We start from the raw sequence: 18,652 nt of genomic DNA on the forward strand, positions 1-18,652 counted from the left end.
GAGACCAAACACAATTAGGTCTCAGGTGATCAGCTTCAAAACTGCATGGATTAAAAGTAATTCTCTAGAAAATCCTCAATGATGAATAGTTAAGAGTTGTTTTAGTGCTTACATTGTCAGAAAAACGTACTTATGTGGAATAAGTTATTTGCTGATCTTGCCAAATCTATAAAGTGCCACTGCACTCAAAAGAAAATAAAAGAATATTTATTAGGGTATCTTAGCATTCCTGGACAAGTAGGTCTCATGCATTTCTAGATATCAATATGTCTCTTTTCCTTTTCTGCCTTTTTTATAATGAAGGGTCCTTGCTAAAATGAGTAAGAGACACTTGGTACCAACAGTAGCACATTTTGAGTATTATATGTTCTATTTGAAGAAATGGAGGTTTACAGAGGCGAAGGGCAGCTGGTGTAATTTCCTCAGAGCAGGTATTTAGTAAATATCTATGTGGACTAATCATTGTATGTTTGTCACCCACTCAACCTTGAACATCATATAAAGTAGAGGGGTATTTTTAAATATATGTACCAAACTTTAATTTTCATTTCACACTCAAAACTTCTGTACAAAAAGAGGCAAAGCAGGCAAAAAAAAAAAAAATTACAATGACTTCAGCAAACAACATATAACAACTTTAAAACAGCTTCCGGTATGCAACAGCCTTTATAGATGTACTGGGAAAACTGGGTTCCATGGTTCTGGGTTCTTTAAGATAAAATTCCAATGTTTATTATTAACATTTAAAAAAATCCAGCTGTCCAGGGTGTGACATTGAATGAGATGTTTCTGAATTCTACTGCACAATTGGATCCTAAGATTGAGTAGACTTTTTTTTTTTGGAAAAGCAGGAAATTATTTTTACTTAAATGTGATGATGCATCAAAAACCTCAGGTTACCATTAATGATTTGATATAACGGTGATGACTAGGAGCAAATGTTGATGAAGCATGATATTAATTAATGGATAAAAGGTAATATGCAAACCTTTCTTTCTGGTTCTTAACACTGCAGTCCTAAAGGATTAGCACAACTTAAAATATCCATTTCTACTTGTTTTTTACTACTAATTCCTAGTGGCGCATGAAAGGTTTCTGAGAACAGAGTTATAATGCCAAAGGAGCAAGATAACTGAGAAACATAATTTTCACTTTGTTGTTTGCCCCCAAATAAATATCTGAGTTATGGAAAACACTTTATTTAAAAACTATCAGACCTCAAATATGAAATATAGTTAACATTAACATTGACACTGTTGCTAGCATTTCCCCCAAACCACCCATAAGTCTTGGACACGTGTGCATGCAGCACAAGAAAAAACAACCCGTGATTGTTCAAGGACTCCTGATGCCTGGTGGACAGTCTGTTAAAAGAATTTGTCTCCCACAGTAGCTCTGGAGTGGACCCAAGGCCCATCACCTGTTAGTGATCACAGACATTCAGTTAACTTGTCCTCTCCATAATCAGAGGCGACAGTTCCAACCCTGGGCTTTAAGCATCCACGTACTGCTAAGTCTTGGCTTTGAGACAAGGTGGCCTGGCAAGACTGGGGCAGGCCAGCAGCCCCTCCTGTATGTTTGGTCCCACTGGACAGAATGCCTACTTTAAAATTATAACTGTGCTTAACTGTTTACTCTGAGATAAATATATTTAACAACTTGACCGATAATCCCGGATATTTTCTCACTTAGCCAGCCGAGAGGCAGCCATGGTACAGACACATGACTTGAGCCCTGTGAGCCCTGTGCTGGTTGGCAAACTCTTCCTCTCTTCAAGCCTTAACCTCCTCACTTGCTAAAGGAGGAAAATGGAACCAATGATGACAAATATTGTGTGCTTCTATATTTCTAGTCTTGACAATTGTTGCTCAAGCATAACACAGGGCTGCCAAATAGAACAGTTCCTAAGCTAAATATTTAGTAGCTTTGCTTGCCTGGTGTTACCCCCTTTTCTGGCTTCCTCCAGGGTGTTAAAATCCCTAGGTTTGAAAAGGACCTGAAGGCCACCTAACATATTTCTGTTCTGATGAGAACCTCCACCCATGCAGCTGCACTTCTTGAGCTTGAAAATCTCCAAGGAAAAGAGCCTTTCTTTTCTCTGTTGACTGATGCTTAGATATAGGGAATCTTTCCTGCCACTTGACTACATTTCTTTGTTTAAACAAAACAAAACAACTATTTGTCCCCTTTTCTTCGAGGACCCAAGGGGATTTCAGTTGGCCACTCAAGTCCAGAAAGCAATGGTATCTTACAGCTCATTTCTGGGATGTTGCAAATGATGCCAAATCCTGGTGTTCCCAGTTCCAGCTTCCAGGATTATCATTTACTAACTGTCTGGGTGACTCTTTCCTTCTAGTGAAAATAGGCAACTAACAATATAGGCCAATTGCAGATTTATGTACAAGGGTGGAATCCCATCCCATAGTATGTGTTCACAGGCCACTTGGTAAAAAGGAAGAGCATGGAGTTAAGAGTGAAGCACCCTGGGTTCTAGTCCCACGTGGGAGCCATCCTGTGTGACTACATCCTCTAGTCCCATTTCCCCTTCTATTCTGGAGGTCAGAATAGAAGATTTTCAAGATTCTATTCTAAGCTCTGATCTACATTCATAATTGCTGCAGGTCTTTTAATATTGTTAATCAACAACACAAGGTGGGGCAATGTTTAGTGGACTATACTTACTAAGGAAGATGGGCGGAGTCAGTCATTTTATCAGCTCCAAGCCTTACTGGGTTGTTGAAGATTGTCTGTTTTAATTGCCCATTTTATAGATGAGGAAGTTGAGATTCAGAGAGCTTACACAAATTTCCCACAATCACACTACAAGTCATTAGTAGGGCTAGGACTAAATCCAGGTACTCAGACCAGAGCTTTTACAGTGCAATGATCTAGCAGTGGGGTCACGGAACAGCTGTCTTTTAAATACCAGGGAACCAGAACACATGGATTCTTTTTCCCTCTACATTCCCCCAGTTTTCTGGTAACTAATGAGGTGCCTGAGACCTCTGTTCCCATTGAATGGTCTACAGAGAACAGGGCTCCTAGTAGGAGGGGCTGTGTACTCAGCACAGGCACATGGATAGTTGGCAAACTTACCTATAATTTCAAAGCCAGAGTTCCATTTCCTTGTCCCTGTAGGCAGAGAGTTGAAGCAGACAGATGGCTGTCCTGTTGCCTGGGTGCCCTTCCTCTAACCTGTCCCCCACCTCCAAGACAACCACCTTCATCTGTCCAGCTGCAATAGCACACCTATCTATTCCTGATGCTCTCCCACTAACTGACGAAAATACACGTGGTTTTCCTCTTGCAAAATTAAAAGGGAATGTTAGAGGGTATAAATCCAGACAGAAAGGGAATATGCTGATTAATAAAACACGTGCAAACAGAAAAGTTGCACATGTGGTTTGCAGTCTGAGGACAGAGAGGGGATGTGCTGAATTCAAAACACTTGGGTTTGCCTCTCCACATGCATTTTTCTTTTCTTGGATTCCTCTCTCCCTCTGTCAGGATAACAGTTGTGTTTCTTGTAGCTGAGCCGACACAGGAAATCAAATACTTTGTGTTTCTATAAACTATACTTCCCAAGAGATAACACATCTAGAATTAAAACACTACCACAAACTATTAGGAATTTCTGATTGTTACAGGTGTCACTACAGGACTCCGGTAGCAAAGATCAAAGTCTCCAAATTTTGCCTTTGGAGAAGGGGGTTTCGTTTCAGACATCAAAGATAAGGCTCTCAAGTCAATTTATGCTCTGCTGGGTCGAGTCAGTCAGGATACAAATTAAGGTCCATATATTTCAGTGACAAGAAGGAAACGGTTATGTAAATACGCAAGTATTAACATCAATCTGTATTAAATTATGTAAACATATACATCTTCTGAGGTCAGCACATAGATCCTCTTCTTGGAGCAGAGCTCTACTGAAGCATTGCTCGAATCTGTTTGGAAGTCGATTCATCATTCAAGTGCTTTGTAGTGAACCTGGATGGGGAGAGAATGACAGAGGTTAGCGTGCAAACAGCGCTCTGCGAAAGCTTCAATAAAGACTCACCGGCCCATCTTTACCTTGGAAAACAATTGATATTTATAAATCAAATGTGGGCTCAGTTCTTTAGACAAAGAGCCACACTTCAATGCTCACAGTATTCTCAGACGGACTGAATATTTCATTCTTCCTTCCAAAGGAATTCTGTATTAGGTTAATAAAACAAGTAGATTTTTTTTAAACTGAATCAAATAATTACACAGAGAAAGTAGAAGCCATCTCCTTTTCCAGGGAGGTAGACTTCACATGACCGAGTGCAGAATCTGGACCATTTTGATTGAGGCGACTCTACTGAGTCACGAATTTCAAAATAGGGATTTGCAAAGCAACATTCTCCCAAATTTGAATGTTTATTTCTCTCTGCTTTCATGACAACACTTAACCTCTTTGCCACCACAAGGGGGCAGAAATGCAGGTAAACAACCAACAAAAGTTGTGTAATCTGCAGCCTCCCATTAACCTGGTGGAGAAATGGTTCAGGCAAAGAAAGGAAAAAGGAGGAATAAACATGTAGTAGAACCTTGACCATGTCCTAGGCATCCTGTGTACGTTTTCATCTCGCTCATAATAACTCTTTGAAGGCAAAGTCACTGCCTTCATTTTACAGATGAGAACACTGAGATTCGGAGAGGTTAAACGACCCACTACAGATCACTAAGTAACGATTCAAGACTTGATTGAACAACTTGTGATTTCTGATTCAAACCTAGATCTGGCTACCTCGTAAGCCTGTGCTCTTCCAACTTCATCACAGTGTCTTCAGAAGACACAAATTCCAACCACTCAGAGGAGACCCACAACCTAACACAGTGCTTAGCTTGACTGAATGAAGCTGGTAAGTTCAAAAAAATTCAGAAGTCATAGTGCTCTTACAGTATGTAGAAAGCCAGCCTGGTGTGACGTGGGCACTGATGGTTTACCCATACACTATGTAAGGCTCTTAAGTTAGTAATACATTTGTTTCGAAGGATGATGACTTAGCAACTCAGCAAAATGGCATCAACCTCAGTGTCTAGTTTGTTCATTTCATGTGTGTCTCAGTTTCTTCATTTATTAAATGGAGACGAGAGATGAACCTTCCCTCTCTGACTTGTGATGATTAAGTGAGAGAATGTGATTGTAAGTGGAGTATCAAACATGAATGTTGCACACAGGCAGACGATTATTGATCCGTTCCACTTATATTTATTAAACACTTACTGCATCCACAGCACTGAGTGGAACTGAGGGAAATCAAACATGAATAAGACAAGAGGGACCGTAAATCTTCCAGACTGCAGTCCAGTGCTGGGATGATTTACACAGCAGTATGATTCAACAGATCCATGTAGATGTGTCACAGTCAAAGAATAAGAATCCCCCTCTAAAGTGAACCGAACACATGCACCCGTGGGGAGTGGGCTGCTGCTTGTGCATAGCTTGTTAGCAGTGAGGAGCTGGCACACGGCACAGCTGGCCAGATATTTAGGCATCCAGACAGTGGATTCTCAGTTCTGACTAATGCACGTGTGAAGCACCTGGGGAGCTTTTGAACAAACAAACACAAAGTGGCTGCCCCAGCCCCAAGCCCAGAGACTGGATCCACTTGGTCTAGGTCAGAGTGTTTTCAAAAGCTGCCCACATAACCCTCACATGCACTCAGGCTTGGGGACCACTGGTGAAAGGGGCGTGAGACCCTGGAAGTCTCTTGCTCTGGGGAGTTCCCAGCGACCACAAATCAGTGTGGCGGAGAATTAGGTCCATGACCTGTGGGGTCACCCAGCCCCGGGTTTAGGTCCTAGCTTGCCCATTTACTGGGTGACTTTTGACAAATGATTTGCCTTCTCTATTATTTTATCCATCCAAAAGAGGATGATAAAAATGGTGCTGACCTCAACAGGTTCTTACACAGGTTACGAGGTTAAAATATGCAAAGAGTTAAGCCTGGTCTTCTACCCCTTGGTCCCCAACAGCATTTAAATCTGCAACAGACCTGAAGGGCTGCTGCCCCAGGTGCGTCTACTGCGGGGCGGAAGCTCACCTGAGGGCATTCAGCAGCCCCTCCACACTGTCTGGGGCCTGTTCCTTCAACACCTTTATGCAGCCTTTCATCTAGAGGGAGAAAGCACAATGTCCTGTTAATATCTTAGTCATCTTGTACATACTAACATCCATCCATAATAACATCACATCATTTCTGCCAGTAGAAGTCAAGCATAGAAACGATCAACTGGCTTTCCTGTGCCCTCAGGTTGGTAAGTTGCTCCTTTGGGCTTCTAGAGGGTTCTGTATGATCACAATCATTATTAATTCATACTATACTGCAATTGTGTATTTTACTTGCCAGGCATTTAAGGACAAAGACTTGAGGCTTTGATCTTGTCTTGTTCTCCACAGCCAAGCGCAGGGCTTTCCCTCTACTCGGTGCTCAGTAGAGATTTACTGAAAGTATTAGAAACCCATTAATTTTATGCCATCCTTCTGCCCAGAATGCTTTCTCTCCTTTACCTGTTCGACTGGCAAATTATTTCTATTAGGACGTAGCTGAAGATCGGCAACTCCAGGAAGTCTCTTCTGACCTCACTACCCTCATTAGATAGAAGCAACAAACACCTCTTTGTGTTCCCAAGACTACTTACTCTGGCATTTATCAGAGAACCCTGCGGAGTTTAGTGTCCAGATTAATTTGTCTCCCTCACTAAACCAGGAGCTCCTGGAGGTTTAGGTCTGTGTCCTAATCATCTTTGAGAGGACTGGTAAAGGGCAATTTTTAAGAATGTGAACCTCATGGAGGCTAAACGCCCGGGTTTCCTCCATGCTTGCTTGTTTGGTATCTGCATGAACCTAGTCAAGTGTCCTAGCTTTTGTGCCCTTGGGACACAACTTACTCATAATTTGGGAAGTGCATGAAAACTACATCTATATAGATCACATTATATTATGCATATCCTGTAGTTTCTTTTTGGTGAGGCAAGAATCTATAGCACTTGGGGGCTTATGATATGGGGGTAAAGAAGAAAATCCTTAGGTTCCCAGGGACACTTCTAGGCTCTGGTTTAAGAGACGGGGTTGGAGGATGGTGAAACACCTGAGACAGAAACCTGGGAGGAGGAACAGCTTTGTAGGGAAAGGAGAACCTTTGGTGTCGGGCTGGCCATATTTCAGGTGTCCACAGGAAGTGGAGTCTGGAATTCTGGGTGAAGTCTGGGATGGGGACAGAGGTTAAGGAGTAATTCCTTATTGGGTCATTTCATAAGACTCCAAGGAAACCTTCTGAAAACATCACCTCACCCTAACCTGCCTGTGCTGGCACCCAAGATTAGCATCTATTCTCTAAATGGCTCATACCCCTCTGGGCCTCATGACTGCTTCGATGATTCGCTTCCTTGCCTCTGTCCACTGGGGGAAATCCTGCACCTTCTTCAACGTCCACCTCAAACATCACCCTGTGTCTGCTTCTCAGCAGCATGAGTTTCTCCCCTCTGGGTTTCCCCTGGGTTTCCAGAACTTTCTGCATTCCAAGGTTGCTCTTTGCATGTGTGTACACAGTGCCTCTTCCAGGGCCTCACATAGACACCTGTGTTTTCACGGCTGATGCTGATACACTGAAGATTTATAAACCCATTGCCTATAACTGCTGGCTGAGAAGCAGACTGGTATCTGGAAGGAGTCCCTTTATGTCATTAAAAAAAAAAAAAAAAAGGCCCATCTTGACTATATTCTGTGCTTGGTAAACCTGAAATTTTCTTAGAGGCACATGCAAACTTCCATATGAACAAACCTTTCTTAGTGAGACCTGCATGAACAAAAACAGACTTCATCAAGACTATGTGCGAAGATTGAACAAGATAAACTGTTTATGACCTCAACAGAAAGACTCAGTAAACGACATGTTAAGTCAAGTTTTTTAAAGGTTAAGGATACAAGGCATAATTGTACCCAGTGTATTTTTAATTGTTGACTCTGTGACAAGTTAACAAATGACTACGGTAAATGAGAATATCTTATGAGTACTAGGTAATAAACTCAATCTGTATTCAAACAATATTTATAGTTATTCGAAGAGTTATTTATCCTCAATCTATGGTATGAAAATGTTAAACCCTTACAAAGGATACAATACAATTATTTATTGGTATAAAAAGTGCCTATAATATATTGTTATGCAAATAAAATACGTTTCAGAGTAGCATGCATAACAGGGCCCTAATTTGCACACACATTTACACACACATCCACACGAACATCTATATAAAAAGAAGGCACATATGTAGCCTGACATATTAACAGTGGTCATCTGTTTATGGTGAGGTTATTATAGATACATATAATTTTCTATCTCTATATATTTTTAGGAGACAGAGTCTCACCCTATCACCCAGGCTGGCCTGCAGTGGCGCAATCATAGCTCATTGCAGCCTCCAACTCCTGGGCTCTAGTGATTCTCCTGCCTCAGCCTCCTGAGTAGCTGGGACTACAGGTGCATGCTACCATGCCTGGCTAAAAATTTTTACAACTTTTTGTAGAGATGCGGTCTTGGCATGTTGTCTAGGCTGGCCTCAAACTCCTGGCCTCAATTAATCCTCCTGCCTTGGCCTCCCAAACTGCTGGGATTACAAGCATGAGCCATCATGCCCAGACAAGTTCCTATATTTTGATATCCTACATTTCAAAAGCTTTTTATAATAAATATTTATGTTCTCGGTAAATAGCAATAATTACATTAAAAACCATGAACATTCTATAAAGAATCATGCTTGGCTAAACTGGGAACCCAGAACCTCAAAATGAGCAATCCGAATTACATTTCCCATTGGTAACCTGTCCTGCATTCTTCAGACTCATGGCCCTCCGGGCATGCGGACTCTTTCCTGCGCAGTGTCAGAGCATCAAGATGCTGCCCTGTGCAGATGAATGGACACAGAGGGCGTCACCCAGATTTAGCCAGGTCAGAGTAAGTCAGCACCACAGAGGTCCTTTTCTGCACTTAAAAGGCTTTAATTTGACACATGGGGGCCACTATCGGGTTGGTGCTGCAGGCACACTCAGGGCTGACAGAAGCTGTGCTTTGTCCCACAATCAATAGAACACCTGCACACCAAGATCATGTGTTTTCCAATTATTTTCATTCATTCACTCAGTAAAAACTCTGCAGGGCATCTGCTGAGTGCCACTCACTATGTGCCAGGCACTGTGCTAGGCAGCAGCGCAGACATTATTAGGTGTATAGATCACAGTCTCTGTCCTTGTCAAAAAACTGTGTCGGAGAGTCAGAAAATACAAAATGGTAAGTGCACTGGCGACCAGGGGAGCAGAAAGGCTGGACACAGGCAGGAAATGTGTTCCTACAACACATGTGAAGAGTGTCTGAAAGGAACCCACTGTCAGAGAGGGAGAGGAAGGGCACTCTGGGCAGGGAAAAGGGCTCGCACATATTCAATTGACAGGGAAAGGCATGGAAATCGGGTGAGCAGCAGGTGGGGAGTGGCAGGAGAGGAAGCGGGAAGGTCATTTGGGATTTGGACATGGTATCTCGTATCTCCCAACTCTTTTCACCTTAAGATGCATATAAAAAAGGAATGATCTATTTGTACGGCAAAACGGAGTGAAGGGGCAGCTCGCAGCTGAGTGACTGTCATCCCACTCTGCTCCCCTAGCGGGTGCGGTGAGCAGCATCGCTGTGCCCCTGCTACGGTTCTGAGGCTGGATGTTCTGTCCTAAGCACATGCCACAGTCTGGGCTTCTTCCTCTCAGGAGAGCTGCCACAATGGGCTCTGAGTCCCAGAGAGATCATGCTCCGTGGGGGACAGAGCCCAGAGGGAGAGAAACAGGGGCTGTTTAGTAACATTCGTGTGCTCGTATCTGGAAAGCACATTTCACAGCTATTCTTACGTCAATCTTGGACGTCTTGCAGAAAGCTCCGACGGGGTGGACGTGGTCGTAGAGGATGATGACTCCCACCATAACCCTCATGCAGAACATCAGCGTCTCCTCACTCGTAAACCTACTCCTGTACTCCCTGGAAGAGAGAACAAATGGCGCGATGTCACTTCCTTGTCAGAGCGTGTGCAATTTCGGCTCCACAACTGGCTACTTTAGACACCTCCAATCCTCTCTTGAGAACAAGTCCAGACCTGTAACAATCAGTTAACATGCTCTTGAAGAAACCCAGAATGATAATTCTCCCTCCATCTATTCAACCAGCAATTCAGGGCAAAAACAGGGAAATTAAAGGGCAGTCAATTCTCTTCTCTCCACCCTTCAGTGGGCCAGCTGGTCTTGTACATCACTCCCCCACCCATCAATCTTGAATGTTTTATAGCATGTCCCTCTGGCTGTCCAAGATTATAGAGAGTAATGGCTTCATTACAGAGAAAAAGAACCAGGCTCATTTCTACAGAGCAGCTATCATGTCTCCGGTCACAGTAACTTCCTTTGTTCAGATACAGGCTGCAGACTGAATTGGATTGACAAAGATACCTAAAAAAATTATGTACCATTCATTGAACTGAGAGTATTTGTGAAGCTTGAATCTTGTTCACTTACCTTGACAGGGTCCCGGATGATTCCGATAATTCAGGCCAATTCTAGAGGCTTTCTTTTAGTAACTATTTCATTATAAATTGGCCCCACTATGAAGATGACTATTCTTTCTGTCTTGGAATAAATCTTAGCTTGGGTATAAGTGAAATATTTAAAATTAATGCCATCATACGTTTGAACACAGCGTCAAATTTCATAAGGTGCTCTTGATGCCTTTGGCCTTCCCAAACACTCTGCAGAGCAGATGGCACGTGGGAACGTCGTTAGACTGGAAACCAAGGCTCAGTAGATCAGGCTGGCTGTTTATAGGCACCGGAGGGGCTACAGACATAAGTGGAACTAGGCTTCTGGGTGCAGATTTCCCCATTACCACGCTGCTTCCTCCTCCGTGAGCTCAACTGTTTTTAAACCTAGCAACTAGTAACTAGTTTAGGTACAAGGAAATGGGAGAGAAAGAGAGAGTGAGAGAGAGAGACCCCTGTTATCACAATCTTACCACTTCTACTCCTGGCTCTAAATCTTCTCTCAAATCTTTTATACAATACACTTGTCATGGTACCCAGTCATTTAGCACATTATCCCATTTGCTCCTTGTGCATCTTCTGTACTATCTTTGAATCTTGCTTCAAATATGCTATGCAATCTTTGAGAGGTCAGTTGACCAGTTTGGGCCTCAGTTTCTTCCAGGATAAAATGGGGATAATGACACCTGACACCTGGAGTTCTTTTTGAAGTTAAAGCAGATAATATACATGTCAGCCTTAGTGTGCTGATCCAATGCTACCCATCATCATCACCATCATCACCATTGTCACCATCTTAACAGACCCTGGGTGGGTGAACTCTCAACCACAAATACATGTCTGATTTAACTTACGGAGTTTCCAGCATGACTTTACAGACACTTGTCATGGTACTGAGGCAGTCTGTGGTGTTCTCTATTGGCAGGGTTTTGTTCTAAACGGGAGACACAAAATGTATGTTAGCCCTGCTCGTGGCTCTTCATGCAATTAAGAAAAAAAAAGCCCCTTACTGCTCAATTTCACTTACTTCGGAGACAAAGTGCATTGTGGCATTGCTAAGGGTTTTCAGCATTGGTGTGGCTTCTGCATAGAAGAGGGACATTCGATTGGCCATCTCATTATTGACTTCATTCTCAATGTCTAGCTGATGAAAATAAGAAGAGGAGATGCAAGTATAAAGAGAAAGTCAAAATCCCCAATCGCTCTCCTCTGGAAATTGAATTACAGACAAGGACTCTGTCTTCTCGCTGTCTCTGCCTGATGCAGAAATCAAAAGAGCCAGGGGGAAGGGTGCAAAGGCCGGGGAGACCCCGGGACTCACATGCATGTTGTTGATGCGGTTGCGACTTATTGTTCTTCTGTAGTAGCTGAAGTCATTCTGAATAGCCGGGTTCCTCATCTGAAATTCAGAAGAGAGGAAAGAAGGTCATCTCTCAGCATCAGGTGGGGTGCTAATTAGAAGCCCAGACACTAGGTTTTGTATATACAGCCTGACTTCTCTTTGTTACACAAAAGTCAAAGCAACTTCTGGTTAAAAATAAGGACCCATAGCTTCATTATTTTAAAATATGCCCTGTTTTTACCATAGACTAGATTTCAGGGAAAGTATATTTGTTCTCAATGAGGAACAGACATTCTGTTTTCTCTGATTTCATTTGGCAGATTTTATATTTCCATATACAAATCATCATCTTAAATTACTTTTACCACATGGAATGCAAATTCTCACCACAATATATGCCCCACTAGGGAAGGAGGAGCCACATCTTACTCATTTCTCTATCCACCCACCCCACAGCACTAACGGAGTAGCTGTAAACAGCAGGTACTCAGGACAAGTTTGTTGAATTTTCACAGCATATTCGGCCTAACCTTTAGCTCATCGAACCGAAGGGTAAAATGTAAAATTTCCGCAAACTCCTTTGCCAGGGCCTGCTCCCGTTCCAGGTGTTGGGTTGGTGTGTAGGGCGGGCAGGTCAGAGATTCCAATAAACTCTGGAGAGCTTTTTCTGAAAGCCAAAGGGATAAATAGATACACTGGAGGTGGCCTTCAAAAAGGACAATGCCCAGGTCAGTCGACAATCTCAGAGATAACCTGCTTGGGTCTTTACTCTCCGTGTGTTTCCCGATGACGGTGTGAGAGGTGCTGCATGTGGGTGAGGAGGAGAAGAGCCCCACGTGCCCACCAGGCTGCCTCCCCCGTAAGAAGACCCCCATGATCACAGTGTTTTGTGCACGTGTCTCTGAGCTCAGCGGGACCCTCTCATGCTTAGCAATCCCAATTCCTGACACTGTGAGAAAACCACAAATACATAGTTCTGGATCATGTGTGTGAGACAGCCATTCATGACACAGGACGAGCTGAGACAGCAGCCGTAAACACATGGGTTAGATTACTTGCTTTGCAGGGAAAGACTTCTTATTTTAGTTTTTCTTACATCTACACTCTAACCTAATCCCAGGAATATTCTTTTGCAAACCTACTGCCATATTTATCTCTATTATTATTCTTACAACAATTTCACTACTCGAACTTGTCTATTTCTAAACATCCCCTATATTTTTTACTTCAATATATTTTTCACAGCACAGAATCATTTAACCAATCTTCTATAGCAGGAGTTGGCACAGTGTGGCCCAAATCTGGCCCACCACTTGTTTTTGTAAATAAAGTTTTATTAAAACATAGACACACTCATTCCTTTATGTACTGACTAGGGCTGCTTCTGTGCTACGATGGCAGAGTTGAGTAGTTGTGAAAAAGACAGGACAGCCCACAAGTCTAAACATTAACTTCTACTATCTGGCACTTTACAGAAAAGTTTGCTGACATGTGCTGTGCACAGCTCTTACATGCCTCATGCAGCATCTTTACTAGGGGCGTCTCTAGCCATTTTAAAACATTTCGATCTATGGGAACACACTGTCTTCTGAGGCAGGCAGTTCTGTGTAGGCCTGCTCTGATTGATGAATCTTTTCCCTTCTGTTGAGCTAAAATCTGTCTCCTTAGGATTGCAGTTCATTGGGTCTAGACATACTCACTGAGGAAACGTAGAGAGAAGTTGGTCCCTATCCTACTCGAGAGCCTTCAGAAGCCCTCTCTTCTTCTAACATTGGTTTGGTTAATTCAGCGGCTTCCCTGGTCTCAGCTTCTAGTCCTCTCCACATCATGGTCATTATTCCTCAAAGCAGTTCAATGTCTTTGTTTTCCTCTTAAACTGTGGCCCTCATTTTACAGAAAATGTACAGCAGAACATGACTACTGCCTTCCTCATTCTGGATATACTATTTTAACTCATGACACCTCCTATAGCTTTACTGTTGCGGACAGTGATTGTATCATATTGCTGGTCACACTGAGCCTGTTGCCATCCAGACTTGGCATTACTCTTACTTCTACAAAACCATACTGTACCTGTACAGTTTTGATTTTTTTTTTAAGCTTAAGGAAAGAATGTTTTCCTTGTGCTTTACTATGTTAAATTTATCACATGACTCCAGCCAACCAAGTTCTTTTTGGGTCAGCAGGTAACCCCTATCTTCTGACTTCTCTGTTATTCAGAAATGTGATCAGCTTACAGTAAAACTGTTAAGAGTTAGATACAGATGAGAACAAGACCAAAGGGGCACCCACAGACACTCTAAATGTGCCAATAACTTCAGGGGAAGAAACCTTGCAGCAGATTGAAAGAAACAGAAGTGACAAGAGTCATCTGTGAATGGCCTCTCTTAGTCACAGTGGATGGACGTGGGGCATTTAGCAATACGCTGAGCTCTTCCTGCTACCATTTCAAACACTGACACAGAACTTCACATGTGGGACATGAAAACTATAAACACATACTCACCTAGTCTTATGGAAAACTCGTAAAATCTCTTTAGCCTCACAACTAGAGGACACACTGCATTCCAAGCTTTTTCTTGAAGTTGGATATCATTGGGATTTTGAATTGCCTACAAAAACATAGTTAGAACAGTCTGATTAAAAACAAGCAATACCCTCCACATCAAAATGCTTTTATGTTGGGAAAAATATTAGTTAAAAATACAATCCCTGCTGTGCTTTGCTAATGTGTACTATTTAAGTCAACATCAGTTCATTGAACCGTCCCCCAAGATGCTCACTTCAAATGGAAATTTTAGCACTTGAACATAAGCAAATGGCTCTATGATTAGATCCTGTGTCATCCTACTTGTTTCTGTTATCTCGAATACAAAAAGATGCACTTCTAGATTGGAACAAACTCAGCCCTCATCATCACCATTTGATTCTTCTAAAGTAGAGTTAGTGCTCATTATGAAGTGCCAATTCTGTAGATATTTTCCTTTCTCTATAATGTGTATTACATTCCTGCTGGTCTGTAATGTTACCTAAATTACCTAAATTAAATGGTGATCCCTAAGGAGAAAAACCACCTTTTAATAGACTGTTACTTTCTCAGAAACGCTGTCTCATCTGGGTTCTAGCAGCCTGAGGATGATGACAGTAGTGGTGATCTTTTCAGAAGGATGGAGGCAGTAGCAGTAGTGTGTGTGTATGTGTGTGTGTTATTTCCACAAAATTAATGCTTTCAAATAAAAGGAGCGTGAAGTTTCTTGCTTTTAAGGCATTGTGAAGTCTCAAAAATCAACCTGATGATTTTTCTTTGTTTGTTTTGGTGGTTGTTTTCTTTTTCATTTTTTTTTTTAAGTCTCAGGAGACATTTAGGACAACAGACCTGCAGTCTACTGAAAGCAAGGTGGTTTTGGCTGTTGTGTGTGACCCTGGTGGAACTTGCCAAAATCATTACAAAATGTTAGAAAGCACATGTCAACCCAGACTTCTTGATTCATATTTCAACTGTTGTTCATAGACTTTATGTATGTATGTTTCCCTTAAATGAATACTGACACACTATTGTTCAAATGAGAGTCCCATAATATCTAATGTATGTCTGAGAAGAAAATGACTAATATTTGACATGATCTACAGCACTATGTGCTCCGAGTAATGCACTAGAACAAAAGAAACCACTCGTACATTTTTTTTAAGGGCACATTACCCTCCTTATTCTTCCTAGTACTCTAGGAAATACTAGGACTATTACTTAATCTTGCTGTGTGTGTGCATGTGTGGTTTTCCCTCCTCCCAGGGTGTTGTCAGTGCAGTATTCTCATTGGCATACGTCTCGGATCTCCGGCCCTGCGCCTTTGTAGGCCTGCAGATCTGCGAGGATGCTCTCAGAATCCTGAAGGACAGCGCTGATCTGGTTCCAGATTTCTCTCTCTCCTTCTGTAGGCTGGGCATCTGCACAGCAGAGAAACCAAGAGATCCAGAGAGTTCGTGTTTATAAATAGGTTTGGGAAGAGGATGAGCATTCAGTTCTAACTGCTGGACAATCTCACCTTATTCCTACAGGTTCGGTATCTACTCTTTAACCTAATAGACTGCCACGATGCTAGGAAGGGAAAACTAACACAACTTCTGCCCATAACTCAGTTCAAAATAGTCAACAATCTTTCCATGCACATTAAAACAAGCATGTTGGAATTATTGTAGGCACTCATTTATTTAGGTAGAACACATTTTTGTGTACACCTGCTATGTGTAAAGCAGCGTACTGGGTAATAGAAAGAATAAACATTGTCTTTTGGGGTCTGCTTTTTTGTCATTTTATTATTTTTTTAAAATTAACATTTCTATTGTGGTAAAATATGCATAACATAAAATGTACCATCTTAACCATTTTTAAGTACACAGTTCAGTGGTATTAAATATTCATAATGTTGCACAACCATCATCACCATCCACCTCCAAAACTCTTCATCTTGTAGAACTAACACTCTGGATTGGATCTGCTTTTTAAAAACAATTCCAACACTATATTTTATTTAACCCAATATATCAAGAATATTATCATTTCAATAAGTAATCAACATGGGTCTGATTTTAATAGGGGAAGTGACTGAATATTTCTGTTATGATTGAAAATCTGTGACTCTGAGTATCATAGATGGGAAAACAGCTCCCCTCATCTTTCCATATAAAAATATATGCTGAAAAATTAGATAATTAACCCTTCAGAGCCCTGACAGAGCATGTCATTCATGAACACATGGGTGTGTAGGAAGCACTGAGATTTCTCATTGAACATGATTTCATGCACAAGAGTTTTCACAAAGACATGCAGGGAGTTCATTTTAAAGAAAACTGTTCTGCTGTCTTTGGTCTTGACCATATTATCCACAAAAACAAGTGACACATTCAAGCTTAAATAAACAAAGACAGTATTCTAACAGCCACAGAAACACCCCTTAGCTCTTCAGTGAATTCTCACTTGATTATATCCCTGGAGCCAATGTGTGTTCTTATACCCAAGAGCATTCCAAGGGGGCTAGTGGGTGGAGGGAAAGAGGTGGTAAAAACTGGGTTTTATTTATCTCACAGTTCCTATATAACAGGTTAGTTGCCTGGGCTAGTAAGAAAGTTCATTGCTCCAACTAAAACAAAGGCTCATGGAGATGTCATCTCATAAAACTGTTTTGAAGTATCCAAATCCTAAGGCACTGAATGCTCTCAGCAGACTTTGCCAGTGGGGGTGAGGAAAGAGTCTGGTCTAACACTCTTCCAATCACTAATCTTTGTGAGAGTACAAAGGGCTAATCTCACAGAAGAGTGGTCATTTGCTGGTGTTACTCTGGGGGTATAAAAGACAGAATCTACAAGGCCAGTGTTGGGGAAGGGAGGCACTGGCTGCGCTGACCGGGTGTTCAGGAAGACTAGGATCCAAGGAGGGGCTGAGGCGGGTGGCTCGGTCACCCTGTGCTGCACCTGCACTCTCCACAGCTGGACACTCGAGAAGTGAAGCCCACAGAGATTTCTAAACTAGTTTACTCATCGTGATGACCTAACACCTAAGAAACGGGTAGAATTTCTTAGGAAATGAATGGTGAAATTCATCAGTGTATGGTAATTCTCTTTAAATTAAAAGAATATCACAGGCCCTCGTAGGCTATCAAGAAAATTTGCAACTTTGCAAATTCTATCTTCAAGGAACCAGACCATTTCAGCTACAGGCTAAGGAGGCACTGAAGTGCACGTGCATCAGGAGTCAGAGAAGGGGATGAGTGTGGTCTGGGGGGAGTGGAGACGTTAAACCTTAGGGATGGGACTTGAGCTGGTCGATGGAAGGCGGAAGCAAGTGCGGCATGGGAAAAGGCTTGGCAGCTGAACAAAGCACGGCTGGGCCAGGGAGAGGAAAGGACCTACCAGGCCAGAAGACAGTCTACTGGGAGAGAGTGGGGAAAAAGAAACTTATTACAGATCGAGCATCCCAAATCCAAAAAGCTCCAAAATCTGGAAGGTTTTGAGCACTGATATGACACTCAAAAGAAATGCTCATTGGAGCACTTCAGATTTTGGATTTTTGGATTTGGGATATGCTCAATCGGTAAGAATAATACAAATATTTACAAATCTGGAAAAATCCAAAATTCAAAACACTTCTGGTACCAAGTATTTTGGATAAGGGATACTCACCCTGCACTCCTTGATCTTTTCATACCCATTCACTGCTTCCCTCAAACGTTTGGAGCATTTTCTCAGGTACAATATTATTCACAATATTAATCATTTTATATTTATCTTTTCCTGCCTTCCCAAACTTTTCTCTAAGTGATACAGGTGTCTTCAACAGAAACTTAAGAACCCACACACTTAAGATGGCTATAACTGGAGAAAGTGTTTCAGTGGAACAGAATCCCAGCTTAAGGCTGGCAGTTTCCAGGTAAGAAAAGTGTCAGGGAAGAAAACAAAAGAAAAAAAAATGCAAAGCAAAGAACCTAGAAAATAAATAACAATCAAACACTCATTAACTCTTTCCCCTTTTGATGAATGCATTAAAAAATCACAAGTTAAACAAAGACAATTTCCTAAAGAAATATTTATTTAGAGAAGAAGAAGAGCAACGTAGGTAGAGTCTGTGACTAGGATGCTGAGGGCTAAGACTATTTGAATAGAATTATAAAACAGCAGATGAAAGGAGAAGGCACCTGGGGGCCAGAAGAGGAAGCCTCT

General features: G+C 41.9%; 1 protein-coding gene across 1 annotated transcript in view; it reads right to left on the bottom strand.

The window, feature by feature from the left end:
• Positions 1-514: 514 nt before the first annotated feature.
• The window catches only part of CYRIA (CYFIP related Rac1 interactor A), a 58,663-nt gene continuing 40,525 nt past the window's right edge, over positions 515-18,652 (bottom strand). The window contains exons 3-11 of the mRNA XM_045549065.1: positions 15,762-15,883; positions 14,445-14,550; positions 12,469-12,605; positions 11,918-11,995; positions 11,624-11,740; positions 11,451-11,530; positions 9,923-10,049; positions 6,072-6,142; positions 515-3,987 (exon numbers count right to left, since the gene is read on the bottom strand). Of these exons, the coding sequence (XP_045405021.1) occupies positions 3,924-3,987; positions 6,072-6,142; positions 9,923-10,049; positions 11,451-11,530; positions 11,624-11,740; positions 11,918-11,995; positions 12,469-12,605; positions 14,445-14,550; positions 15,762-15,883 (902 nt within the window). The 3' untranslated portion in view covers positions 515-3,923. The remainder of the gene's footprint in view (positions 3,988-6,071; positions 6,143-9,922; positions 10,050-11,450; positions 11,531-11,623; positions 11,741-11,917; positions 11,996-12,468; positions 12,606-14,444; positions 14,551-15,761; positions 15,884-18,652) is intronic.

This window comes from Lemur catta, chromosome 4 (genome assembly GCF_020740605.2).
Source record: "Lemur catta isolate mLemCat1 chromosome 4, mLemCat1.pri, whole genome shotgun sequence".
In the NCBI taxonomy this organism is placed as follows: domain Eukaryota; kingdom Metazoa; phylum Chordata; class Mammalia; order Primates; family Lemuridae; genus Lemur; species Lemur catta.